The sequence below is a fragment of the Mandrillus leucophaeus genome, unplaced genomic scaffold (genome assembly GCF_000951045.1).
Source record: "Mandrillus leucophaeus isolate KB7577 unplaced genomic scaffold, Mleu.le_1.0 Scaffold265, whole genome shotgun sequence".
NCBI lineage: Eukaryota > Metazoa > Chordata > Mammalia > Primates > Cercopithecidae > Mandrillus > Mandrillus leucophaeus.
Window position 1 is genome coordinate 66,982 of NW_012102754.1, and position 27,475 is coordinate 94,456.

At 43.4% G+C, this 27,475-nt stretch overlaps 1 protein-coding gene across 3 annotated transcripts; it reads right to left on the reverse strand.

The window, feature by feature from the left end:
- Positions 1–12,546: 12,546 nt before the first annotated feature.
- Positions 12,547–22,298, reverse strand: ZNF662 (zinc finger protein 662). 3 transcript variants are annotated; one of them, XM_011984261.1, is made up of 5 exons: positions 22,040–22,298; positions 20,060–20,186; positions 19,320–19,436; positions 16,858–16,959; positions 12,547–15,842 (listed from the first exon to the last, which is right to left on the reverse strand). In XM_011984261.1, exons 2-5 carry the CDS (start codon positions 20,091–20,093, stop codon positions 14,815–14,817), a joined length of 1,281 nt encoding a protein of 426 aa, XP_011839651.1. In that variant the 5' UTR covers positions 20,094–20,186; positions 22,040–22,298; the 3' UTR covers positions 12,547–14,814. The 3 variants fall into 3 exon arrangements, with proteins under 3 accessions (XP_011839651.1, XP_011839650.1, XP_011839649.1); XM_011984259.1 differs by having other exon boundaries at positions 14,525–15,842; positions 21,767–22,049; XM_011984260.1 differs by lacking the exon at positions 16,858–16,959 and having other exon boundaries at positions 19,320–19,433; positions 21,767–22,040.
- Positions 22,299–27,475: the final 5,177 nt, after the last annotated feature.

A 27,475-nucleotide genomic window follows, 5' to 3' on the forward strand; every position in this document is an offset into this window, starting at 1 on the left:
ATGGAGCCAGACTCCTTCTTTCACTGTGTAGCATGCAGTGTGGTCTTAGCATTTCCTGGTTATCTGGCTGTTGGGGCAGACTAGTGCCTAGTAAACTCACATACACTCACCAACTATCACTGTATCTACTCACCCCAGTGCAGGGAAGCCTGAAGGCTATGGCAAAATCTGAGGCTAGAACGTTTGAAGGCTCATTAAACATTTCCAAAAATAAATGGGATCACCTCTCTCCATACTCTTTTTGTCTATATGTACTGCCAAAGCGAAAACCAAACATTACCACTTCCTTGCTCAAACACCCTCAGTGCCTAATTCAGTTTCTCCAATCCCTCACCCAAGGATTTAGGACTCCACAGTATGCCCCAAATCATCTCCAACCTGGCCTCCCTTACCTCCCTGCCCACACATTTCACTGCCACACTTAAATTTCATCTGTGCCATAAATATGTTCCTGCCTGTGCCTGTTCTCTCTGCAATGCCTGCCTGCCCTTCCTTTCTTTCTATCCATATCCCTATTGCCAAATGTTCAGATGTCACTTTCTCCGTGAATCTTTACTAAGACCTACAACTAAAATAACTTCCTTCCCCTAAATACATCTATTAATAACTCAACCTACCCATCCCACTTACAGAAATTCTTCTCACAGTTCCAGGTATTACAGACATTTGGTGCTTCTAAGAGACTCTTAGTTGTCCCTCAAAATGTTTTTCCCTTGTTGACAGAGATAAAACAACAACAAGAATAAGATCCTTGTATTTAACTGGTCAAGGGAATGTTCAGAATAAAGGTATTTCCCAGATGCCTTTGCATCGAGACTTGGCCACAAAATGTGAAAACCAATGAGCATGTGAGTCAGGACTCAGCAATAGTAAGCTATCTTGGGCCACACACCCCTGTTCAAAATCTGCCATTGGCTTTCCTTCATACTTACAGCAGAATCCAAAGTGATTACCATAGCCAAGTGGGTCCTATATGACCTGACCCCTGGCTCTGTCTTTGATGTCATTTCCTCCTATAATAGTTTCCTGGGGCTGCCATAACAAAATACCACAGGCTGGGTGGCTTAAACAACAAAATTTATTTTCTCACAGTTCTGGAGACTGGAAGTCCAAGATCAAGGTGCTGGCAGGGTAGGTTTCCTCTGAGCCCTCTCTCCTTAGTGTGCAGATGGCTGCTCTCTTGACGTTTCTTCACATGGCCATCCCTCTATGCATGTGCACCCCTGGTGTCTTTCTGTGTGCCCTAATCCCCGCTTCTTTTTGCTTGTTTGTTTTTTGTTTTTTGTTTTTTTTGAGACAAAGTCTCTCTCTGTCACCCAGGCTCAAGTGCAGTGGTGTGATCTCAGCTCACTGCAACCTTTGCCTCCTGGACTCAAGCAATTCTCCTGCCTCAGCCTTCTGAGTAGCTGGGATTACAGGTGTCCACCACCACGCCTGGCTAATGTTTGTATTTTTAGTAGAGACGGGGTTTCACTATGTTGGCCAGTCCAGTCTCAAACTCCTGACCTCAGTTGATCCACCTGCTTTGGCCTCCCAAAGTGCTGGGATTATAGGCGTGAGCTACCATGCCCTAATCTCCTCTTCTTATAAGGACAGCAGTCAGATTGGATTAGGGCACACTCTAATGGCCTCATTTTAATTGTATTACCATTTAAAGGCCCTGTGTCCAAATACAGTCACATTCTGTGGTACCAGGGGTTTGGGCTTCTATATATGAATTTTTGGAGGACACTATTCAGTCCACTTCCCATACTCTGCACCCATCCCACTCCTAAGCATTGCCATCTCAATGTCTCTCTCTCTCTCTCTCTACTTACACACTGCAAGCATGCTCCCTCCTGCCTCAGGCCCTTCGTATTTGCTATTCCCTCTACCTAGAATGCTATGCTCCCACTCATCAGCATATCTTGCTCCCTATCTTACTCTAGTCTCTGGTTCAAATGTTCCCTCATCAGAGTTTGTCTTTGACTGCCCTATCCCTCTCTATCCCCTTTCCCGGTTTTGTTGTCCTTCATAGCACTTACTATTACTTGGCATAACAATTTATACATTGTGGGGTTCTCCTTGTGTTAAAAATATACCTGGGATTTGTTTTAATTGGTTATAGTAATTGACAGACAAAGAAACAACTGCCTTTGAAAGAAGAATTTATCACATACAGCTCCCAAGAGAAGGGGCACGCCACACCAGGCAGAGCCATATGGGGAAGTACCAAGCCAGGAGGCAGAGATGTGAAGCAAAATCATAGGAAAGGCCTTTATTACGTAGTGGCAGGAAGCTGTTAGGTGGGAATGTCCTCTACTGGGCAGGAAGTGAGACACAGATACTGGGGTCTATGGTTAGAGGTTTATAATGTGATTTCACATGCCTGTGAAAGCCTTACTGCAGGAAATATAAACAACTTTGGCCTTTAGTTTGACCCTGTGATCAATGAATGCCAAATTATCAATCATATAATCTATAAATGTTTGTTAGAACCTCTTGCATTTTGATGTTTTGCCAATATATTCAAATATTAGTTTAATAAAGGATTAGATTCCCATATAACTGGTATAGTTTGCCCTTCATGTATTTCCACGTCCTAAGGGCATCTCTTGCTGCCACCACTCTGTTCCCAGGTTTCATCCTGTCCTCTCAGGCCAGGTGCACTTCTGTGCATCTATCTCATCCTACCTGGGACCTCTCAAAGGTCATCCTGCTGGTGAATACAAATGGGTACATCTTCGCCTTTGGACACAGATTCAATGAAATGCCTCCATTGACTTACCTCAAAACTCAAGTGAACAGAAGTTTGAAGGAACCCAAGCTCACCTGAGGCCTGGCTTTAAAAGACACAACTGTCAACCTCTGGCTTAATTCCTTTCATTGAGAAAAGTATGATTCTCATGAGCTAAGGCAGTATGTCAGCAAGACTGGACTGATCACAACTCCTGAACAGAACCTCTACCCCAGGCTCTATTTTAACATTTGACATTGCATATTGGTGGCATGACTCTATGCTCACAAAAGGGAGATAACAGGCACCTATCAGAATGCTGAGGTGAAGCACAGATGAATCTAGGTAGAAACCTGAGAATACTGGAAGTTCCATGGATCCAGGCCCATAATCACAAGATCATAGGATCACAGGAGAGGAGACTGGAGGAATCAAAGGATAGAGGATTTATAAGCCAAGAAAAAAAAATGGAGCCCCAAACTGAAATCCAAGAAGGGGGTCATGTGAACCCCAATTTGTAGCCAGTTGTTCAGAAGGGTAAGTGACAACCTACTATTGTGATTGGCACATGAAGTGGGAGGCAGTAGTGTGTGACTTAATATGTGGGAACTAACCCTACTCCAAGTAGTGTCGAATTGAATCAAATCATAGGACACCCAGTTGGTGTTTGCTGGAAAACTGGTTGTTGGTGGAGTGAAACCCCTACACATTTTGGTGATCAGAGGTGAAGTGTTGTATTAAGTGGTATGAGACTGGGAAAAACACTTTGGTTTTTTCTGTCTCTCACAGAACTAAAGCTTCCAAGAGAAGCATCAGAAGAGTGGAAGGTTGGGACCAGCAAACCACAAGTCCTAGGCCCCAAAGTAGGGTCAAGTGGAAAAGAAGGGTATAATAGTGAAATGGCCCTGCTCTCCACCTCTGCAGCTCTAGTGATGTTGTTCCTACTCATTGTCACACTCAAATGGTTGCAGGATGAGCATGGTCCTCTGGAAATGGAGTGAGTCCTCGGTAAGGCAAAGTGACTGTCTCAGATTCTGCTTATTGGAGAAATTTCCCTTTTCTTGGCCCTCCAAGTTCACATCTGAAAGGAACACGAGGAAGGATACTCATTGAGAGGGTTGAAGGGGATACTGTTCTGACTTAACAAACCATTTCCTTTTGGCATGATACTGGGGACTCAGTTGACTGCATAAAACAGAGTGCTTTTACTTATAATAGAAACATCTGAATTATAGGTATAACCATAAAGCAAATTTATTGGTTCATTTAACAACAACAACAAAAAAACTCTACAGGTAGTTTGGCTTTCAAATGTGGTCTGATCCAACAGTTCATGTTGTCATTGGTGCCGGTGGTGCTACAGCTCCATTTCTCTGCAATTCTCTTGACTCTATTTTCTTCCCTCTTGTCCTCATAGTGACAAGAAAGTTAGCTACCTCTTGCTTCTGGAGCCATATGTAGGAGGCTCCACATATAGTTATGCAGTTTTTCCAGGAAGAACGTAGGGGCAGAAGTCTAAACTGTTCTGTTTGGCAAGCTGTGGTGCAAGCTGTCTGCACCCATAGGTAGGGTCAACTTTGCTTAGTACAGAGACTCCAAACTTGAACCTATGGGGCTGCACCTGCCCAGAGGAGTACCTATTTCTAAGTTCTCCACCTAGATCAAGCATCTTTTTCAGTCCCACAGGGGCTGTACTTTAATCTATTTTTCCACAGGGAAGCTTTCTTTCTAATTTGTACAAAGGCACTATATAGACTAGTAGTGGCCATGGCTATATGCTATTCAATTTAAATCCAGGGGCAAAGAGAGGAAATCTTTCCCTTAAACTATTTTTTAAAGTACTGAGCTTCACTCTGGGGAAGCCCTGGTCACATGCCCATCCCTAACCAATAAACGTAGCAAAAGAAATGGGACTATTTGAATTGATTCAAGCCAGTCAGGGCTTACCTACTGGTAGCTGGTAGTGTAGTTAAACCCGTCTTATATGGCTTTGAAATGTGGCTACCTATTACAAAGAATAAAAGTGAGACTGAATGCTGGAGGAGCAACCAATCAAATCCACTGCATCACCTAGTATTGACTGCAGGGAAGTGAAAGGGCTTCTGTTCGCTCTTGAGCACTACCAAAGATTTTGTTAAGATCTTTTTTTAAATGTGGCCTTCCTGATTCTGTAATTTTGGTCTTTAAGAAACAGGATTAGGGGTTTGTCCCTATCCTCCTATATCTCCATTAAATCATTTCTGTTTCAGCAGTGACTTCAGAGAAGTTTTAAAAATTAAACTGGCAAGAAAAGGCAGAGTCCCATACCTCCAGATGCTACCTCAGTTACCGGTGCTTTAGGACAAGAGCAGTATTGCATCAGTAAGGCAGAGGGTGAGCAGCAGTAGCTGTTTAGGAGAAATTATGTTGATTTTCTATTCCCACTTTTGTGGTTCCTCTTTAATATCTTCTAGTGTTTTCACTCACTTTGACTAAGAGAGAAAATTAACTTTCCAAGTAGGCAGAGTGACTGACTTTACAAATGATTTGAGTACCCACTACAGACAAAAACTCTTCCTCTTAATAAATTTGTGTTCCATCCCCTGGTGTTCCCTTTATGCTGAAATGTATTCATCCGTTGTCACAGGCTTTTGCTTGTTTGCTTGTTTTTTCTAGATCCAATCCTAAATTCAGAGGTAGCAGGTTTTTAAAGGCTCCAAGACATGACTAACACACTTCCAGATGGTGTTGGTCTATACAAGGGTTTCTCCACAGTGGCACTATTGGCGTTTGGGGCCAGACAATTCTTTTTTGTGATGTGACAAGAAAAAAAAAGTCACATAGGTAGGGTAGGGAATCTGGAAGTTACCTCAGAAAGATGGGAAGTTATCCATTAGAGAATCTAGAATTCAGAGTATATTTTCATCAAGTTTGAAAGGTGTATCATGATGATAGAGACAGGAGACAGCAAAATGCTGCCCAGGTCATTGTGCACATGGGGCTTGCCTAAACATGCCCATGGTGAAAAATTCCATCCCTCGACACATGCACAATATGGGAAATAAATCAAAGTGGAGTGGCTCAGACTAAGGGCCCACATGCACTGACAGAATGGGGTGGGGCCACCAGGAATTTGTGCCTTATTTAGCGGGGAGGAGCCTGGCCTCTTCAATTCATGTGTGGTGGCCTGTTATTCAATCTGTGAGGTGGAAAACTTGCACGCAGGACCCCTCTTTTTGTTGAGAATTTTTCTTTTCTCTTAATAAAATCTGCCCTTCTCACTTTTCAATGTGTCTGCACGTCTAGTAGTTCGTGAGACAAGAACCCGGATTTTAGCTGAACTAAGGAGCAAAAATTCTGCATCACTTTGGTGGCTCATACAGGGACATGAGGAAAGGTGAGTAAAATGAAGACCCAAAAATCTGTTTTCCTTTCGTTTCTGAGCTTTCTCATCCTCGGACATCTGCTGAAGGTAGAGGAAACTGCAGTCTCCCTGCCTTCCACTGACACTCACAGGTGGTTGGGAATGTCGGCCTTGTCCAACCCAGTCTTTTCTATGGTATTTTCCTTACTCTGGGGGGGGGACTGTAATGTCACCTATCTTTTCTTTTACAATATTGGGGGTGTTCCACCCCCACCTTAATGACCACAGGTATATGCACAGGATGGACAGGTGAGTGGCAGCTCCCCAACCCCGCTCCCCTCCCAGTTGGGACTGGGGCACATGGCCCAAGGGCTCCATGCGGCAGGCTGGCTGGCCAGCATTCCCTGCCACTCACGCACAGTGTCTTCCCCTCCCCCGGCCAAGGTGTCCAGCTCAGTACAACAGCAATAAAATGTTTCTCTCCCTGTTGGAGAAACCCATAGTCATAAGAATAGGAGGATTTTCCCCCAGGTATCTTTCCCACCCTGCCCTTAAGCTGTTTTTTTTTTTCTTTTCTCTACCCTGTTGGCAGTTAACACAGCCCTGCACTTAAGCTGTTTTTTATCTTTCCTTTACCCTGTCAGGAGTTAACTTTTATGCAAGAGGCTTTTTTTTTTTTTCCTTTTAGAAGACATTTTACTAGGCCAGGACCCAAATTCACAAGATACCATTTTCTCTCCCTTGTTGGAGGAGGGCTTAATTTCACAGCTTCACCTTTAGTATTTGGCTTATGCTAAGGAGTCCATGTAACCCCCGAGACATATTTTTGTCGCACTCAATTCCAAGTTTATAAACTTGAAGGCTACTGATAGCATGGGGACAGGGTGTACGTAGGCAAGAGTGGATAATCCTACCACCTAGACCCCTGTTAACATGGGTGAAAGCCGCACTGACACCCTTGGGCAGCACCCTTTCGTGGTCAGTGGAACTTAGGGATATAAGGATGGAATAAGTGAAGAGGGTCCTTGTTCCTTCTCTTCCTCACATACCCCAGGCATTTGCTAGGAAGAGAAAGGGACCAGGAACATCTGCTTCCCTCTTTCTAGACAAGAAGCCATTCATCTTCAGTCTAGTTGGCTTGGAATTGAGCTTGGGGGATGGGGACCCAGAAGTCTGACATGCTGGCAAAGGGTAACAGTTGTTTTTACCAGTCAGGCCTTTGGCCTCTCTCTCCCTGTGCAAACCAATAAAAGGAATGCTAAGGACCACTGTTTATATTCTCTGTAAAGTTCTGATTAATGAAAAAGGATTTATGAGGTTGATCTTAAGCTGTAACCAACCTGGTGTGCTTTGCATGCCTTAATTGAGACTTGTTGGTTTGACCTGTGAAATTACTTTCGATAAAGATCAAAAGCCAGAAATATTGGCTGCTTGGTATGGCTAAAGTTGGGTAATAAGGGATTTAAAAGGATTTTATTAAGGAACGCTCAGCTTAATTAAAAGTGGATATCCAAGGCTGGGCGTGATGGCTTATAACTGTAATCCCAGCACTTTGGGAGGCCAAGGTGGGCAGATCACCTGAGGTCAGGAGTTTGAGACCATCCTGGCCAACATGGTGAAACCCTCTCTACTAAAAATACAAAAATTAGCTGGGTGTGGTGGCAAGTGCCTGTAGTCCCAGCTGCTCCAGAGGCTGAGGCAGGAGAATTACTTGAACCTGGGAGGCGGAGGTTGCAGTGAGCCAAGATCATGCCACTGCACTCCAGCCTGGGCAACAAGAGGGAAACTCCATCTCAACAAAACAACAGTGGACATCCAAGTTCTAGGTATATTTAAAAGGCCTTTATGTTTTTCTCTTCTTGGATCTTGTTTTGCTGGAAAAAGATTTTTTTTTCCTGTCAATTGAATTATTTTTCTCCATTTTGCCTTGCCACCCTTAATGCATGCATGAGAGGCCCTAAGATAATTTCTAAAAGCCTGAACTCCTTGGGAAAAATGGAAAAGGCAACACAGATTCCATTTTGGGAGAAACCTCTGCTTTCCTCATGGAACCCCAGGAATTAAAAGCAGATCCTTCTCAAAATCTATTTTTGTCTTCTGGCCATACCTGTTTATTGGGCCCTGGAAACAGCATGATTTCCTGGCCATGCTCTTAAAGGGCTCATGCAGAGGCCAATAATCCAATTAGGAGATTGGTAAACAAAAAAATCTTATAGCTACTGATCTTCTTCTGTCTATGTAGTTATATATGTGTTGTGTGTGATGTCTATTAAAAAGAGCTCTAATTAATTGGCATAAAGAAAAATAAGTGCTTAGATCAAATATATTTTGAAGGAAAAGTCAGAACTGTAATGCCTCCTAGTTCACGTGACTTTAATCTTTGAGAAATAAAAACCGTCTTAAAGATTATTGGTAAAATATAAACGTCTTCAAAATGTAAATATGTGATCTAAATTATGCAGTTCAGATACTAGGTTTGCTAAATGTTTTAAGGTTATGAAGTCCTTCTTTGGCTTTTGAGAACTGTTCCACTTGACTGCTTTACAGCTTGGTAAGGCCTGGGGACATATGGAATTAATCACTCCTCTATGCTGAAAAGAGTCAAGCCTGACCTGCCCCTAGAACAGAAGTAAAACAACTTACCAGGTTTTACATTAAAGTTAAGAATTGCTAAGAGTTATCATTGTAACGTGTAATTGAGACTCCTGAAAATAGATTTACATGCAAGGTGTGTAAGAACAGTAAAATGTATTTTTAGTAAAAGATTATAAGAAGGCATGGAAATGTAAATTTTTGCCTAGGGTTAAAGGATTGTTTTAAATTAGATAAGATAAAGCTAAAGGTTTAAACAAGTTATGAAAGGTTTCTAAAAGCTAATCTTGCAAAAGAAATTCTGTGTGTGAACATTAAATTCAAAAGGGTATTATATGGTTTTCTGTAAAGTTGAGAATTGAAATAAAAGTACAATAAGATTTTCTTAAGGCACTAATCTGCTCTTTAGCAAAATGTGTAACAGGTTATAAAAGGTTTATAAGAATCTTTCGTCATGGTCAAACTGGTTAAGATTTGATAGAATGACCTATAAGATTTCATTTTTTAAATTGGGGTTGACAATGCAAGGGTGAAATTTGGTTTTCTCTCTCGAACAGGATTTTCATGTAATAGTAAAGGCTAATTAAAGGTTTTTGCTTTTTCAAATTTTTGAGTTATCATTTTGGCAAAATTAATTACTTATAGTAACCTGGAATTCTATTTTTTTTGTGAGATGGAGTCTTGCTCTGTCACCCAGGCTGGAATGCAGTGGCAACATCTCAGTTCACTACAATCTCTGCCTCCTGGGTTCAAGTAATTCTTGTGCCTTGGTCTCCCGAGTAGCTGGGATTACAGGCACCTGCCATCATGTCCAGCTAGTTTTTGTATTTTTAGTAGAGACAGAGTTTCATCATGTTGGCCATGCTGGTTTCAAACACCTGACCTCAGGTGATCCACCCGCCTCAACCTCCCAAAGTCCTGGTATTACAGGCGTGAGCCACCATGCAGGGCCTGGAATTCTATTTCATAACATCAAGTGTTTTAAACATCTAACATATGTGACAGGCTTCCCAAAATCAAATTTCAGCTTCAAGGTTCTTTCCCTATCCCTTGCTGTTGGATGCTACAGAGAGCCCCTGAAGCATCCAGAAGAGAGGTAAACAGGATTATTTGACATGTTTATGCACATGGAATTGTCAAAATGATGTTTAATCTTCATATTATATTTCAGTGAATATTAATATTATATGTTCCAAAATCGTATGGGATGTCTATAATTCTAATGTCTGAGTATATGCTATCAATCATAATTAAGGTTATTATGTTATTGTAAACCACAGAGATAACCAAATTTTCTTTGTCAATCATGTTTTTAACTGTAACTACCCTGGACATTTTGTCATTCATAGACAATTGTCTTGTTTTGATCCTCTTCAAAGGATGGTTTATAATCAGCCATAAGGCTTTGACAGGTGCTCTCGAATGCAGGTTTCTGATAACCTTGGAGATTGTGACATTGGAATGAAGGAAAACATGCAGGACTCATGAAGGGCTGAAATGTTAATTAATATCAAACAGAACAAGAGTTAACAGAACATACTGAACTAAAAGAAAACTGAAGTGATCTTTTTTTAAAGTTTTTGCTCGAAATGTTGCTGGATCCTTGTTTTGTTTTCAGAGTCAAGGAAACTTATTTTGAGCCATTTACAGCCTTTAATAATTGAGTAAGGTATACTCATGTGATCAAAATTTGGAGCATATTTGTTTCTCTCCTACTTGCTTCTCCAGAATTTGGAAACTAGTTGCCAGTATTCTTAATTTATAGCAATAAAGTTTTTTGCATCAGTGCAATAAGAATCACTTTCTTTTGCAACAGGACACCATTGGAGAAACTGCTTGCTTTACCAAGGCTTTGATTGGAAGGGTATGCTTCCCTTTTAGAAATCAAGCTTGACTTACAGAGCCAATAAAAGCCCCTTGGGAAAACTGACTTCATACCTTGTCTACACAGTCCCCATACAGGTTTCCTAATCTGCAGTGAGTAAGGAATGTCACATTCTACAAGGCCCAGGAACCCCATATTCTTGGGACCTCAAGAAGAGAGGAATTCACCCAACTCATAGGTATGTGAGGGTACAAACCCATGGCTGGGCTCAGCATTAAAAATCCTAAGATTCCTTGCAGAACAGAATTCCATCAAAGCCAATTTTAAAAGCCTATGTAAAAATAATTATTCTTGCTGCACTTTATGCAAATAATCAGGCCAAATACAAGACTAAAGTTTATTTTGCAAACACCTCCATCCTATTGTGATTTATTTTTAACAAAAATGAGAATTGGAGAGAGAAACTATGTTTCAAGACTTATACATGTGTCTTTAGATTCTAGACTCATTAGTTGTTTTTAAGTTTTTTGCCCACATTTTAAACTAACGCTGATTATTCCTGTGAACCAACCAGCAATCTCCAGCTGCAGCTCAGAATAAGCAAAAGGGATGAGTAATGTAAAAATCTGGATCAATATTCTAGTTCTGGGCAATTACCCTGCAAATCCTGCCAGATTATTAGAGTAAATAAGGTGCTCATAACCTGGAGGTATCTTTTTTGGGAAAATAAGACCAAGGGAGCTAACCAAAGCCAAGCCCCATACACCCAAATCTTAGCAGGCATAACTATAGCTACCAGTTATCTGGGTGTGTCTACAGCTTTAGGATTTTTTTTAGCTGTCCTTACCATCTCCCCTTTGTTTCATTTTTATTATGTCTTCTAATAACCTAGTTTGTCTCTTCTCACCTTCAGGCCATTGAACTCCAAACGTTCATGCAATCAGAGCCTCAAATGATGGCTACCTTTTACCAGGGACCCTTAGATAGGCCTCAGGGAGATCTCACTGCTGTTTTCCCAAAACATTGCCCCCATCAGCAGGAAGCAGTTAAGATTGATCACTATCCTTATCCTTATTCTAAGAATAGATGTACTTCTTTAGAGGGTGAATGATAGAGTCAGGAGACAGCCAAATGCTGCCCAGGTCTTTGTGTACAGGGGGATTGCCTAAACATGCCCATGATGAAAAATTTCATCCCGTAACACATACACAGTAAGAGAAATAAATCAATGTGGAGTGGCTCAGACTAAGGGCCTGCCTGCACACTGGGAGAATGGGGTGGAACCACCAGGAATTCATGCAGGGGTAGAAGACTGGGCTCTTCAGCTCATGTGTGGTGGTCCGGTATTCAATTTAGTGAGATGGAAAACCTGCATGCAGGACCCCTCTTTTTGTTGAGAGTTTTCCTTTTCACTTAATAAATTCTGCCCTCCTCATTTTTCAGTGTGTCCCTGTGCCTAATTTTTCCTGGTCATGAGACAAGAACCCGGATTTTCGCTCAACTAAGGAGGAAAAAATCCTGCATTAATGGTATGACTTAAAGCATCAGTTAGATAGCATGCATGAAATTAACCTTAGGTCATGAGAGCCACCTATTTATTATTTTTATTTTTTTCAGATGGAGTTTCGCTCTTGTTGCCCAGGCTGGAGTGCAATAGCACAATCTCGGCTCACTGCAACCTCCACCTCCCAGGTTCAAGCAATTCTCCTGCCTCAGCCTCCTGAGTAGCTGGGATTACGGGCATGTGCCACCAAACCTGGCTAATGTTTAGTAAAGACGTGGTTTCTCCATGTTGGTCAGGCTGGTCTTGAACTCCCAACCTCAGGTGATCCGCCTGCCTGGGCCTCCCAAAGTGATGGGATTATAGGTGTAAGCCACCACACCCAGCAAGAGCCACCTATTTAGATGCTCAACTTCCAAGCAACTGAGATAAAACTGAGGAGCTTATGAGACTACTAAGCAAGAGGAAAAGGCGACACTGAGGAGCTGTATGAGAAAACAATGATTTCAAACACAAGACAGTATTAGTGTGGCTAAGTTGCAAATAACAGAAAACTCAACTCTAACTCATTTGACAGATGTTTATTGGCTCACATAGCTGCAAAGTTCTGAGGTAGGTCTGCTTCAGGTAAGGCTTGGTCTAGTGGCTCAAAAGATGTCACCAAGAACCTAGTTTCTCTCTGTTTAATCACTGTCTTCTTTGGTATTGGCTTTAATCCTCAGGCTCCATATGGTAGCACCTGTAAGCTTGAGAATCTCCCCTTTTAATAGAAAAAAAAAGTTGCTACAATTCTAGGCCTCATATTTTCCTATGTGCCACAAAGAGGACAGATAATATCTCCTCTGGTAGCACTCAATGAAGAAAAGCCTCTCTTTTCCAGAAAACCCAGTATCTCCTCATATCGCAATGGCTCTGTGGCCAAGGGGATGGGATAAGCTGATTGACACAAGCCAAACAGGGTCCACTCATGAAGTTGGTGGTGGTGCCAAACCACATAGCTGAGAAAGGATACCTTCCCAAAGAACACCTGGGTAACTGTTCCCAGAGGGAAGGGGAAGAGATGATGGAAACCAATAAAAGATGACCACTTCTAAAAATATTGTTTTATAAACTCCTGATTTCAAGTAGTTAGTTAATTCTATAATTCTTAACTTTCCTGTGTAGACTCTACATGTTCATGTTTATCTCTGGTCCTGGACCTAGGGAGGGCATTTCTGACTCTGATGCCAATACTGGATTATGTGAAAACTTTTAAACTACTGACTAGATGAAGCTATCTAACAAAGCATTAACCACCACCAGAAAGTGACCATTTCTCCCTCCCTTGGCAGTGGCCTCACAGCTTATCAGAATATAGGCTATTATGGTAGTGAAGGATGCACAGACTGGGAGAGGATTTAGGATAGGAAGCAATGAGAGGGGTTGGAACTATATCAATTTTTATGAAAAAAATCTCCAGTTGAGTTTACGTATTCCCAATCTCAGAATGATGTCTCATAAAACAAAGGCAATCAGGTCCCTTAAGACCTGAATTGGCCAGGTGTGGTAGCTCAGGCCTGTAATCCCAGCACTTTGGGAGGCCGAGGCAGGTGGATCACAAGGTCAGGAGAGTGAGACCAGCCTGGCTAACATGTCGAAACCCCGTCTCTAATAAAAATACAAAAAATTAGCCAGGCATGGTGGCGGGCACCTATAGTCCCAGCTACACAGGAGGCTGAGGCAGAAGAATGGCATGAACCCAGGAGGTGGAGCTTGCAGTGAGCTGAGATTGCGCCACTGCACTCCAGCCTGGGCAACAGAGCAAGACTCCCGTCTCAAAAACAAAAAAATTAGAAAAAAAAAAAAAAAGACCTGGATTACTCTCTGCTGTTTCCCTAAATTACTTCGGTGGCCTCAAAAGGAAACTAACTTCTGAAGAAAAGGTCCTAGAGTTGATAATGTAACTGCAATGTTGCTTCCATCAAATAAGGTTTTCAGTGAGACAGAGTTATGAAAAGCAGTACTAATGAACACTTGTATACAAAGAGTATCCACAGAGATACACAACCAGTAGCAGTGATTGCCTCTGGGGAGAACTCAAGAGATAGGAATGACAAGGAAATTTACTTTTCACTGAACACCCTTTTCAACTATTTCAATTCTTTTTTATCATGAGCATGTTATCTCTAGTCAAAGATTAATGTTTCAGGATTTGAAAAACAAAAGAAATGCAGTGTTGGTCCTCAGAGTCATTTAGCTGGAGTTAAGATTCAGAGACTTGAGACTATTAGAAAAATGTAAGATGGCACATAATTAAATACTAACTTGGGTGGTACTGATTACAAGTAGAAGAGGAAGAGAGATCTGCTTAGTTGAAGGAGCTGGATCTGAGTGATGAAGGGAAACTAGAAGTACAGGAAAAAAGCAAATCAAAACGGGCAGAGACATAAATACGCACAATTAAGTAAAGAACAGTAAACTCTGCAGTCAGAGAGGCCTGGCTCCAATTTCAACTCTATAACTTACTGAACAACCCTGAATGAGTTTTATAACCTCTTTCAACTCAGATTTCTCATTTGTAAAACAGGGAGAAGAGCACCTACCTTAATAGGATTGTTATGCATACTGTACGTAAAGTGGTTAGCACCTGATACAGAGTAGCTGCCCAACTAAATGATGCCTTGTACAAACATCATAGAACAGGCGGACCAGTCTTGCTAGACTAAATGTTCAAAACGGCAAGATAATACTGGCTATTAAAGTTAAGGGTTACAGCAAATTGTGAACAGTCATCTCATTTTGTCTCTGGGGTTCCTGCAGCATAAGAATTATAAACAAGTATCACCATTATGCACTCTCTAAAGTTCAACAAGGTGAGAGATTTGACAGTTATAGGGTTTTTCTCTAGCATGGCGCCTCTGGTGCTTAATTAAGACAGACTTCTGACTGAAGGCCTTCCCACAGTCATTACATTTATAGGGTCTTTCCCCAGTATGGATTCTTTGATGTCGAATAAGGTGTGCCTTGCAAAAGAAGCTTTTCCCACAGTCAGTACATTCATGAGGCTTGTCCCCAGTGTGGACCCTCTGGTGCTGAGAAAGATCTGAGTTCCACATGAAGCCTTTCCCACAGTCCTTACATTCATAAGGCTTCTCCCCAGTGTGCATTCTCTGATGTCGAAGAAGGGCTGGGTTTCGAGTAAAGCTTTTCCCACATTCCTTGCATGTGTATGGTTTCTCACCAGTGTGGATCCGTTGATGTTGCATAAGGCTTGTGTTCTGACTAAAGCCCTTCCCACATTCCTTACATTCAAAGGGTTTCTCTCCAGTATGTATTCTCTGATGACGAATCAGGTTTGACTTCCAAACAAAGGCCTTAGCACATTCTTGGCATTCATAGGGTTTCACCCCACTGTGAATTCTCTGATGTGCAATGCAATGTGATCGAAAACTGAAAGCCTTCCCACATTCCTTACATCCATAGACCTTTTCTCCATTATGAGTTTTCTGGTGTTGATCAAAGTCCTCACTTTGATCAAAACACTTGCCACATTCCTCACATATATAGAATATTTGCTCACTTAGAATTTTGTGATGTATACCAAGGAGGTTATTGACATCAGTATTCTCTGAACTCTCTTCTACTGAGATCATCTCATCCTTGACAATCACTTCTATAATATCATTTGAAGAACTTTCCATACTTCCCCCATTGAGGTAACCACGCCATCTCCCTAACCTGCTTTTCTCTTCACAGGTTTTCCCAAACCATAATTCCCGGGATCCACACCACCGGGGTCCACTTGATAGGACCATGAGGTCCTGTGCTTCCTCAAGAATTTCCTCCTTCAGAATAAAATCTTCTTTCTTCCTCTTCAACACACCCTCTGAAAAAAGAAATCAGAGCTTCAAATGCCATCATTATCCATGACAGAGCGACAAAGGTCACCAAGTGGTATTAATATGTCTACTTCTCTCCAACTGCCACCTGTCTCAGTGGCCCTGTCCTAGATGAAAATGGCAAAAACAAGGCTAATACACAGAAGGAAACCAAAAGTAAAGACAGCAACTAGATAGAATCCCTGAGGGCTATGATTCCTGGCACCAAACCAAGTACCAGAGTAGGCTCTCAGAAAACAGATGAATTGAATCTAAGGAAAACAAAGTCAGAATTCCTCCTAGGTAGCTCAGTACAGTTTGTAACATGAGAAGAACAGGCCAGGACTTAGGGCAGAGGACCTGTTCAGAAATAAGGAATCCTTAGTGGTATACCTGGGAACCTGGGCTTGTCACACACAGCAGACAGTAGCAAGAATGAGCTTCCTCATATTTTTCAACACTAAAAGGAAGTATAGTCTTCTCTTTCAATCCAATCACCAAGTTCACCATGAAACCATGGAAAGTGCCTTCTCAAACTACTCCAGGCAGAACTGGGCAAAGACTCCCTCCTCTTTGTTCTCATAGTGTCTTACTCACATTCTGTTACAGCTTTATCATTTTTCTGTAATTATAAATTTATGTATAATGTCCCATGAGACTGTGAGTCCTTCCAGGATAAGGGCCATATATGACTTGATTTTTTTTATCCCTAACAACTAACACAATGAGTAAAACACAGCATCTACATTAAAAATATTGGGTGATCATAGCAGCCAGATGGGGCAGGCCATCTGTTCAGTTTAAGCCTAAGACAAAAGACCCATCCTAATTTAATTAAATTAATTGAGCTTGTCCTAATGAAAGTTGGAAGCTTAGGGTTTAAGTTTTCTCTTAATTGGCTGATTTGGGGATTTGGCCCCCAAATTTGTTTAGAATAATGGCAAAATGGACTTTTACATCTTATAAAAGACAGACAGGAAAAGGTGTGACTGAGAGAAGAATGCTCATTTCCCTCTCACTTACCAGGACAAATTAGGCTTGGACCCTCTTCTTGCAGTTTCAGGTTTAATGGCTCTTCCACCTGCTGAAGATGGGAAATCCCAGCAGGTTTTAGAAATGGATATCCTGCCAGGGTCAAGATACAAATAAGGCTGGTTCAGTCAGAGGAGTGAGGCCCATCAGGAAAAGAGCAGACATGGAAGTGGTAGGGAGAGAATAAAGGTGGGTGAAAAGACTGGTAACATAGATAAGCAGAAATTTGAAGGTATAGAATAATAAGGATAGGCTGGGCATGGTGGCTCACACCTGTAATCCCAGCACTTTGGGAGGCCAAGGTCGGTGGATCACCTGAGGTCATGAGTTCAAGACCAGCCTGGCCAACATGGTAAAACCCTATCTCCATTAAAAATACAAAAAAAAATTAGTCAAGCATGGTGGCACACACCTGTGGTCCCAGCTCCTCAGGAGGCTGAGGCAGGATAATCACTTGAACCCGGGAGGCGGAGGTTGCAGTGAGCCGAGATTGTGCCACTGCATTCCAGCCTAGATGACAGAGCAAGACTCTGTCTCAAAAAAATAATAATAATAACATAAAGGATAGAAAATACCGGAACAGAGAAGTTGCAATTCCATCAGTTCCCAAAGATATGAAAACATATAACTCACTTGAAAATGTCAAGAAGAAATAGAAAAGACTAAGGCCTCTTCGTCACCTATCCCTAGGAGGTGAAATCAAGTTCACATAGAAAACAATCAGGATAGGATGGAATTGCAAAGAGCTATTCTTGAGGACTTCCTGTCTAGGCAGGCTATTCTGGGAAACCATAATCTCCTAGTTGCCTTGCTATCCATTTATTGCTTTCTCATTCTACAAAGATTCAATGGATGGGGTCTCTCTATGGCATCCATAAGAAATGGACTCACACCTTCACTCAGCCACTTCCAAAAGTCACTTCCTACTCAATAACAGACATCTCTGTTCACAGAGATCTACTCTAATACACCTTACTTCTGCTTCTGCTAGAACTGTCGCTTTGTAAGTTTCATCCAAAACCTCCTAAGAAACAGATCAATTCTACACCTTCAAATGACAACCTTTTCTGTTGCCAAATCCAGGGACTATGTATCCTCCAAGTATTAACTTCTGTAAGACAAAAGTGGACTTTGAGTAAGGACAGGTATGTGCCAAGAAGTCAGCTGCAGGTCAGAGAGTTAGAATGCTGCTCAAGGAGTAACTTAGCTGTTAGTTTTCTACCTAAAGCAAAACAAAGCAAAGCAGATAAATTCCCTTAGGTGGTGAGGAGAGGAAGCACTGAGAATGTAGAATACACTGTGGTGGGCTCCCCACACCCATTCCACTCCTCCCCACTGTAAAGTAGCTATGCCCTGGGAGCTGGAGTGGGGAGTTGGGTATCCCAACTCCACTCCCTAGGGTAGGCTCTGACTTAGATAAGCCAAGCAGGTTAATCCCATTCCACTCGCTACATGGGAGACTGATTCAGAGATCAGCAATTCAGACCAAGTCAATCAGTGCACGGTAGTTACCTTGCCACAGTGATTGATTTAGAGTTGGCATATGACTTAAGGTAGTCCATTAGAGCATACTTGGCACTTTGATTCACAATGTTTAAAGCCTAAGGCAGGCCTGCCAGGTTTCTTCCCCTAGGTATGAAGCAGCAGAGTCCTGTTACTATCACCAATCACCTTACAACGAAAAGGGGAGCCAGACTGTAGACAAAGCCAACACATACAGAGACAGAGCAGAGAATGTAATTCTGATCAAACTGTACCTGCAGCCCACTCTACCTCAGACTTCCCAGTTACATTAAACAACAAATTCTTCTTTTTTGTTTAAGCCAGTTTGAATTGGGCTTTAATACTTGCAATCAAGAATATTCTAATATGAAAAGACACAACAAGGAACTGTGAGAATGAGGAAATTGGGAGCACAGCTCAAGTCTCACTGCGCCCAAAGAAGAGCCCTATGAGAAGATGAAATGGGGCCAAGGAGGCAACCAGGAAATACAGTTATCACAAGGAAACTAAGAGTAAGAAAGTCCTGTTGGGCCTAAAGTAATCCCAGGGCTTTCCCCTGAGGAACAGGAACTATTTGGCTGAGGGTTCAGAGTTCTTGGTTTCTAAAGATAAAGATGGCCATTACATCCCAAGCTGGAAGACTGTAAACAGGCCAGGAAGCAGAAAGGGCACCAAAGATCGGACAGGAAACTCATGGGTCAAAGATACATCATAGTCATGATAACAGCAGAGATGGGGAAAAGGCAAAACAGGTTAATGAAGATGGCACACAGAGGAGTCAGGATGAATAAAACAAGGACTCAAGAAGATGGAAAACTATGGGAACACAGAGAAGAAATGGAATCCCACTAGTGTCTACAACACTAGGTTAAAAGAACATCTATCTATGACATTTTAAAGATCATGACAAGCAAACTGGTCAGATAACCGGCACGTGTGCCCTCACTCACCTGATGAGATGCCCCTTGGGTCCTCTCCATCCAGAGCTCCCCAAGGAACCGAGCACCAGGGTGCTTCCCCTCGCTCCAGCTGGGAAATCAGAGCCGGTTTGGGAAATGGAAATGCTGCTTAAGAGGAAAAAAATGGGACAGGCAGGTGAGTGGTGTGACACAGAGTAATCCCAAGGCTCCTCCCAGGCCAGTGTCTTCAGGGACAAGAGGGGAAACAACTAGGAAGAACAAGAAAAGGAATTTCAGGGTAAAAGACAAGAGAGGGGCCAGGAGACTTACAAAGGTCAGGAAGTTGACAGACTCAGTAACTGTTTGAGTTAGCAAATGGATGATTTCACTCATTGAGGAATTGCGTCCTCAATTCTTACCTGTCCTCTCCCTCTTAGAGCTCTCATGTTCAGACATCCTCATGAGGATGCTAGGAATTGGCCTGGATCTTGCAAACCGAGAGGGCGGGGAACTGAAGGCTCAGTGGGGCACCATGAATCTGCTCTCTTCTCACTATACCCACAACACAAGGGTAGGGGTTGGGCAGCTCTCACTCTGGGGCAAGGAAGTCCTGTATAAAGCCCAAACTGATACCAGGACTTCCTACTTCCCAACAACTGCTGGGTCATTAAAAATCCAAGAGCCTGAAGCTGCCACTGAGCTGAGGGTTATCAACAACTCCTGAGCCTTTGAGAAAAAAGAAGCCGGCAAACTCTGAAGGGTGGAGGCAGGGCCCAAAGGGAGACCCTTACCCATGGAAGCCACAGCCCCATAATTCTCCAGCATCACATCCCTGTACAGCACTCTCTGAGCAGGGCCCAGGCCGATCCATTCACTCTCAGAGAAGTAGACGGCCACATCCTCGAAGGTCACTGACTCCTGAAACAACATGTGTTTAAATGCCCTAGGACAACCTCAGGACCAGGCCAGGAGGAAGGGGAGACAGGGCACCAAAAGGTACTGTGGGGGGTGCCTGCGGGGATTCTGGATTCTGAATATCTACAGGAACTCGATCAGCAGAAGATTTTTGCCTCCTATGTACAAAGAGACAGGGCATCAGCTATCAATTTTCTCATGTCTCTTCATCTCTATTTCAGCAAACATTTTCTCCTCTTTTTCATGAGTCTGCAAAAGTTTTCTCATTTCATCCTTATACCCCAAATCACATCTGTGCTCTAGGTCCCATCCTTTCTCCACAATGTGTCCTCCTTCAGAGGTCACCCACCCTTGATAACAACTATCATTTCTTAAGCCTGTGCCAAGCATTTGACACTTACTGTTTATGTCTCATAGCCTACTATCAGATCCATTTTATGGAAGAGGAAACTGAGACTCAGAGGGATTAACTTCCCCCAAAGTTCCAGAACTGAGACAGAACCCAGGCCTATTTGACTCTGACTCTTGCCTGTTATGCCACACTGTCTTCCGTCCCCATTCCTACCGCTGCTGCCCCTGTGTAGGACTCTTCCTCCTTTGTCCTCCCCAGTTACTGCCACTAGCCACAGAGGCAGCTGGGGCTCCTCAGAACATTCAGGTTGCCCTGGACACTGTATTCAACAGGACAGATCCTCGTTGTGACTTTACTCCCTGCACCCCCCGACTCGCAACACACTCTCACAAAGATCCCACCTCACTTGCTTCCCCACGTCCCAATCTCCATATTCCCATTTTCTATATCTCTAGGAATCTCAGCTCCTGCACCTTCTTTCTCTTATCCTCTTCCTTAAGAAACAAATACTGCTCACCTCCAGCCACTGAGACTTCCTGTAATTCTCAGCTACCGCCTCCTTCAGGGTCTTAGTCTCCATACTGTGGAGGAGCTCATTCTGGTCCACTGCACGTCAGTCCTTGTGCACTACAAAGTCTCCACAGCTATTGATCCAGCACTCCAGGGCTCCAAGGCTTTGGCTGGCTCACCTTTGTCTGCCTAATAGAGTCCACATTCCTCTGCACTACAGACAATTTCATTTACTACTCACAGACGCAGCTTTCCTGGCCAAGATCATCAGCCACCACCACTCTCATCCCCTATCCTCTCACCATTCCATTGGGAAACCAAATTCTTTCCTCGCCCTGTTCTGTGCCCTTGCACCTGCGGCTACTCTTGCCTAAAGATCCAGTTCTTCCCTCCTGATCCTTCACTGCAAATTCCTTTTCAACCTAATACCCAGCTCAAACATAACCAGCTCTGTAAAGGTGGCTCTGAAATTCTGGCCATTCATCGCCCCCCATGGCACCCTGTGCGCTCTGCCCCAGCAGTCGGCTCAACCACGTGCCGCTGCACGTCTGCTCTCCTTGAGGCTCATGTCCCGGGAGTGTCGACTCCGCTGTGCTGCCTGTCCCTCGAGACCCCTCACTCTGGGTTGTAACCCCATTTCCCAGCCGCCGCACCACCCGTCTCCGGGCCTAGAACCCAGGGCAGGGCCAAGCCTGCTTCCAGGCTCCGGCCCCGCACTCACCGGGCGCGCCCGGGGCGGCGCCGGCTGTCCCTGCAGCAGCTCCAGGTCAGGGCCGAGGCGTGTCCTGCTCGCCAGGGCTGCGGCCGCCATAGCCCGGGTCGCCCTCTGGGAAAGCGAGCGCGCGCCAGACCCGACCGGAGGCTGTTGGGGTCAGGAAGGAGCGCTCTGGACCTGGGCAGGTCTGACACGGCTACCCTGAGCCCTGCAGCCACCTGAGTAAGACCCCGACTCCGCTCCCTGCCAGCCCCACGCCCAACTCCTCATGCTCCTCGCCAACCAGACCCCCGCATCCGGGAGTCCGGGGCTCGGGCCGCTCCGGTTGCTCTAGGACGGCGGAGGGCGCCGCGTCTCTGTGGTCCTCCGTTCTAGCTCTGGAAGGGAGGGGAGAGCGGTCCGGTTCTCCTGGAGACACAGACGATCCCAGGGGCCGCTACCGGGGTAGGGGTGCAGGCGGCTGGGGAGGAATCCGTCCCCGGCGCTCTAGGCCATCCCTTCCTCTCCAGCACGCTGCACCCTGGGTGGACAGGTATTTGCTGACAGGAGGTAGCGGGTACTTCACTGGACTGCACCTTCTCTTTCATCTCTCCTTTTACCAGTTTCTACATTCCCAGAGCAGACCTGTATTTTATGTTATGTCTTTTAACATTCTCATCTTTGTGCCTCTAACATGCGCCCGATGTCTAGCACCTCCTGGGGAGTAATTTCTTTAACTGCCAAGAAATATTTGTAGAATTGTCCACGAAAAGTCAAACTGTAAAATATTTGAAGAGATTTATCCTGAGCCAAATATGAGTGACCATGGCCCGTGCCACAGCCCCAGGAGATCCTGAGAACATGTGCCCAGCGTGGTCGGGCTACAACTCGGTTTTACACATTTTAGGAAGACATAAGATATCAATTAACATAGGTAAGATGTACGTTGGTTTGGTATGGAAAGGTGGGACAACTGGAAGAGGAGGCTTTCAGGACATAGGTGGATTCAAAGATTTTCTGAGTAGCAATTGGTTAAAACAGTTAAGTTATTGTCTAAAGACTTAGAATCAATAGAAAGGGATGTCTCAGTTAAGATAAAGGCTTGTGGAGACCAAATTTTATCATGCAGATGGAGCCTGTAGCAGGCTTCAGAGAACAGACTGTAAATGTTTCTTATCATTATCACACTACCGGATAGTCTGTGAGACTTAAAGAGGCTGTTCTATCAGTCTTAAGGTGTGTGTTGATGTTAATGCTGGTCAACTGGGCCTGAATTTCAAAAGGGAGGGGAGCATAATGAACCATGTCCAGCTCCTCCTTTCCATCATGGCCTGAACCAGTTTTTCAAGTTAACTTTGGAATGCCCTTAGCCAAGAGGAGAGATCCATTCAGATGGTCAGGGGGCTTTGAATTTTAATTTTGGCTTACAGAATAAAAGAATGAATAAATGTTGAACCAGTTTTTCATTTAAAGAAAGTAAGGCCCAAGGAGAAAATGGCTTGCCTAACATCACGCAACATGCCAGGAAATTAAATTTTTTAAGAGTTGTGAAAATAAATAAAGACTATTCAAGTGAGAACAAAGACTATTATTCAGAGCTTACTATATATGACAAGAAAGTCAGCCTTCATCACTTGCATTCAGCAGACTGAAAAGCAGGCAGAAGAGTGGGGAAGGCTTTACAGTGGAAAAAAGGAATGGCTTCAGGTATTCCCTTATTGGAAGTTGCTGGCATGGGGAAACTACAGGTGGGCTAACTAGAAGCAAGGCATCCTATGTAATTGGTTAGGGGGAAATATTTGGCTTTCTCTGGTCCTAAGTTGGAAGTAGTATGGGAAAAAGTAGGGAATCTGATAGTTTTCAATCAAATCGCTACCCCATCTCTACAAAAAAAAAAAGAAAAAGGAAGGAAGGAAAGGAAGGAAGGAAGGAAGGAAGGAAGGAAGGAAGGAAAGAAAGAAAGAAAGAAAGAAAGAAAGAAAGAAAGGGAAAGAAAGAGAGAAAGAAAGAAACAGAAAGAAAGAAAGAAAAGGAAGGAAGGAAAGAAAGAAAGAAGGAAAGAAAGAAAAGAAAAGAAAGAAAGAAAGAGAAAGAAAGAGAAAGAAAGAAAGAAAAAAGGGTCAGGGAGAAAGGAAGGAAAAGGGAGGGAGGGAGAGAGGAAGAGATCAAATCCCAGCTGTTTGGGGTCAATTGCTACCAGGGTTACTGTTTTGGTTAGTGGACTGATTGCCACAGATAGTAATTTAGTGGTTTGACTTCCTAGAGTGGTTTTACCATAGAAAATGGGTTTGCTTCCTGGACTGGTTGCTACAGATTGTGTGACAGAGTCTTGTTTTTCTATGTAGTCTGGCCATTGCCCATTTGTATATTCAGTGTCTCGGGATGAGCAAGGTAGGAAGATAAATATGGAATTCAAGTCCACAGGCTCAGATGCTCTGATGCATGAATAGCTCCCCAGGTACTGAGCACTTGCAGATACCATACCTGTAAAAAATCACAGAGCAAAAGAGACCTCAGATGGGCTCCCAGTCTTGTTTGTATGCAAGAAGATGCTAGAGAGGTTCTTAAATGGACAGTACCTGATAGTCTGTGACAACTGAGATGGAAGTGGTAACTCTTACCATGGGGAAGATCACTAGGTAGGTTGAGGATAAAATGAAGTCTCTTAAGATGTTCTTGGTGACAAGATGGAGAAAATTGGACTGGGTGACAAAACAATTATGAGGGTTTTAGCTCAGAACAAGGAACCCTGGAGATGCATGATTACTAAGTCATGGTCCACCAGAAGGAAGGTCTCTTATGGCTCTGAATAGTGTTTTGGTTCAAAACTTTTAGAAATCTGAAGAGGAGAAGAATAGGTAGTCTATTATATTTACCCATATTTTTACTCATTCCATTGTCCTTTCTGTCAAACACACAACAGCAGGCAAAGCTATGGCTTGACTGATTTGGCTAATAAAGATATAATAGGCAGGGTGCAGTGGCTGACGCCTGTAATCCCAGCACTTTGGGAGGCTGAGGCAGGCAGATCACCGGAGGTCAGGAGTTCGAGAACAGACTAGTCAACATGGCGAAATCCCTTCTCTAGTAAAAATGCAAAGATTAGCTGGGTTTGGTGGCGTGTGCCTGTAATCCCAATTACTCTGGAGGCTGAGGCAGGAGAATCGCTTGATCCTGGAAGGCAGAGGTTGCAGTGAGCCAAAATCACGCCACTGCATGTCAGCCTAGGCAACAGAGTGAGACTCTGTCTCAAAAAAAAAAAAAATACAATAAGCCATTTTTAGACTCATACAATGTATTATTTACATAGACAGCAAAAGGAAGAGTAGACAAACAGGCCAGCTCCCCAGGTCCTCCTCCTACATGCTAAAAAGAATGCCATGAAACAAAAGGGAGCTGGATGCCGGCAATGTGAGTTGTCAGATACCCCATTTCTGAGGAGCCAATTTTAGACTGCAACAAAGTAGACTGTCTACTTTGTTGCAGTCTAAAATTGGCTCCTCAGAAATGGGGTATCCCACAACTCACATTGGGTTGAGTAATGAACCTATGTGGTGGCTTATGCTCTTGAGAATTCTTAACCATATGTGTGATAGGTTGGGAGGTGGAATTATGGACTTGGGAGGACCTACCCTCCTCAGGATATAACTGCTGGGGGACAAAAGTCTCATGCTTCATCAGAACCTTGGAGGCGACGAAAACCTGTCTCATGACAGCCTCCTATAGGAGATAGGAAAGGGAGTGAGGGATGACCGTGTAAAGCTCCTCTCATCCCCTTGTGTTCTGGAGGATCACAAGACAACCTGCTAAGACTTAGATTAGCTGCTGTTCATGCCTTTTCCTGTGTGGCCTATGTAGCTATGTGCAAGGTAGCCGGGGTACCATGACAGAGTCATTCGCCTACAACTCTACCTCCCAACCTATCACACATATGGTTAAGAATTCTCAGGAGCATAAGCTGCCACTTAGGTTCATCAGATACTCTAGTTAATTGTACTGATAAAGACGTGGACCAGATCCATTCTATTTCTTTTAGGCAACATCAAATCAGAGTAACCATGATTATGAGTCCCTGTAGTTTAATCAGGCCCACTGGATGGTAGACATATTCCCAATCCAGAACCAAGCCAGTTAATATGGCTGAATGCAGGCGAGGCAAGAGGTGTTGGCAATGGCACATATTGCACCTGAACTGACCAGTGGGAAATCCAAAACCATCCAATTGTCCACTATCGGTCATGCTAGAGAATTTAGAACAATAAGTGGTCTGTGAAAAAATGTGCAAAAGAGTCCAGTGACAACAGGACTCTTTTGAGTCTAAAGGGAATAATATCAACTTTCAGAAAGTTAACTTTGTTATGTTATATCTTAGTGAGGCTGTTCCTTTCTGGAGCCAGTGGTTTTGGGAAGATTGTGATAGTTTTAAAATTAAGATTGTTTGTTGGCCAGTGGTGAAGTTGATAGCGGTAGCAGAAGTCTAGGTTAAATTGGCCAGATATCCTGCAGATTGTAGCTAAGAGAAATTAATGGACCTTCCTTCTGAAACCACCTTTGCAAAAATTATAAGAGAAAATTATGATGGTGAAAGAGATCTGAACTAATCGACTCCATCTTGCTTTTAACTTCCAAGCTGTCATTGTTCATTCCTGGGCATGGCCAAACTAACTTTGGGAGGCCCTTGGTTTATAATTTAACTTTGAAACAAAGATGGTAACAGCCCTTTTCCAAAACAAACCCCCTTCCTGCCTGCAGACTAGACTGCCCTTGCAGGACTAACAAAGTAGCCACAAGATTAGAAATTATGTTTTAAGAGTCATGCAGCTGGAGGCTGGAAGATTCTGAACCTCCCCGAATTGTTCCTGGGGATAATATCACTCTTATAAAACCAAAGATCAGTGCTTGAGATGTTTTGCAGACCCTGCACACAGTGGATCAACTGGCACCACCCAGATCGGTAAACTGGCCCATCTGGTATTGTGGCCCCCACCCAGGAACTGACTCAACACAAGAGGACAGCTTCAACTCCCTATGATTTTATCTCTGACCTGGCCAATCAGGACTCTCCACTTTCCAACCCCCTACCCACCAAATTATCCTTAAAAACCACAACCCCCAAGTTTTCAGGGAGACTGATTTAAGTAATGATAAAAACTCCAGTCTTCCATATGCTGGCTCTGCATGAATTAAACCCTTTCTTTATTACAATTACCATGTCTTGATAAATCAGCTCTGTCTAGGCAGCAGGCAAGGAGAGCCTGTTGGGCGGTTACACTTCTGCCCTGACAACCCAAAGTCTAAGGTGTTCTCTTCTTACCAACCAGGATTGTTGTTCCTCTTGTTCCACAGCTACGTGATCAATATGACTCGTCTCTGCAACAATCACTCCACCTATTTCCCAACTCCCCTGTGTCTTACACACCATACACTCAGACTCATCTCTAGTTAGTTCAGTAGTTTCTTTCTTATATAACTTGTAGAATCCTAGAATGTCTCCCACCTTCTGACATGTGGGCCACGCCAAGACCACCTTAGGAGTTGTCTTGTCATATTTACGATTTATGGTCACTATAATCATTATCTATAATTGGCCAAATCCAATTAGCACAGCTGGATGGCAACACACACACACACACACACACACACACACAGTGTCAGTCTCCTGCTCCCTGGCTCTTATTTCCTACTGTCAAACTGCAGTAGTTCAGTTTCCCAGGGTTAAGCATAGCAGGGGAAAAA

What these genes read in the sequence shown, in the direction of transcription:
- ZNF662 (XM_011984259.1), bottom strand. Translation starts at nt 21,856, where the DNA reads ATGGCGGCCGCAGCCCTGGCGAGCAGGACACGCCTCGGCCCTGACCTG. An exon ending in TGGGGCTGTGGCTTCCATGG is followed by an intron (nt 19,437 to 20,059) that starts GTAAGGGTCTCC and finishes TTTCCTCTTAAG; the next exon opens with CAGCATTTCCATTTCCCAAA. An exon ending in TCCAAGCCTAATTTGTCCTG is followed by an intron (nt 15,843 to 16,857) that starts GTAAGTGAGAGG and finishes TTCTTTTTTCAG; the next exon opens with AGGGTGTGTTGAAGAGGAAG.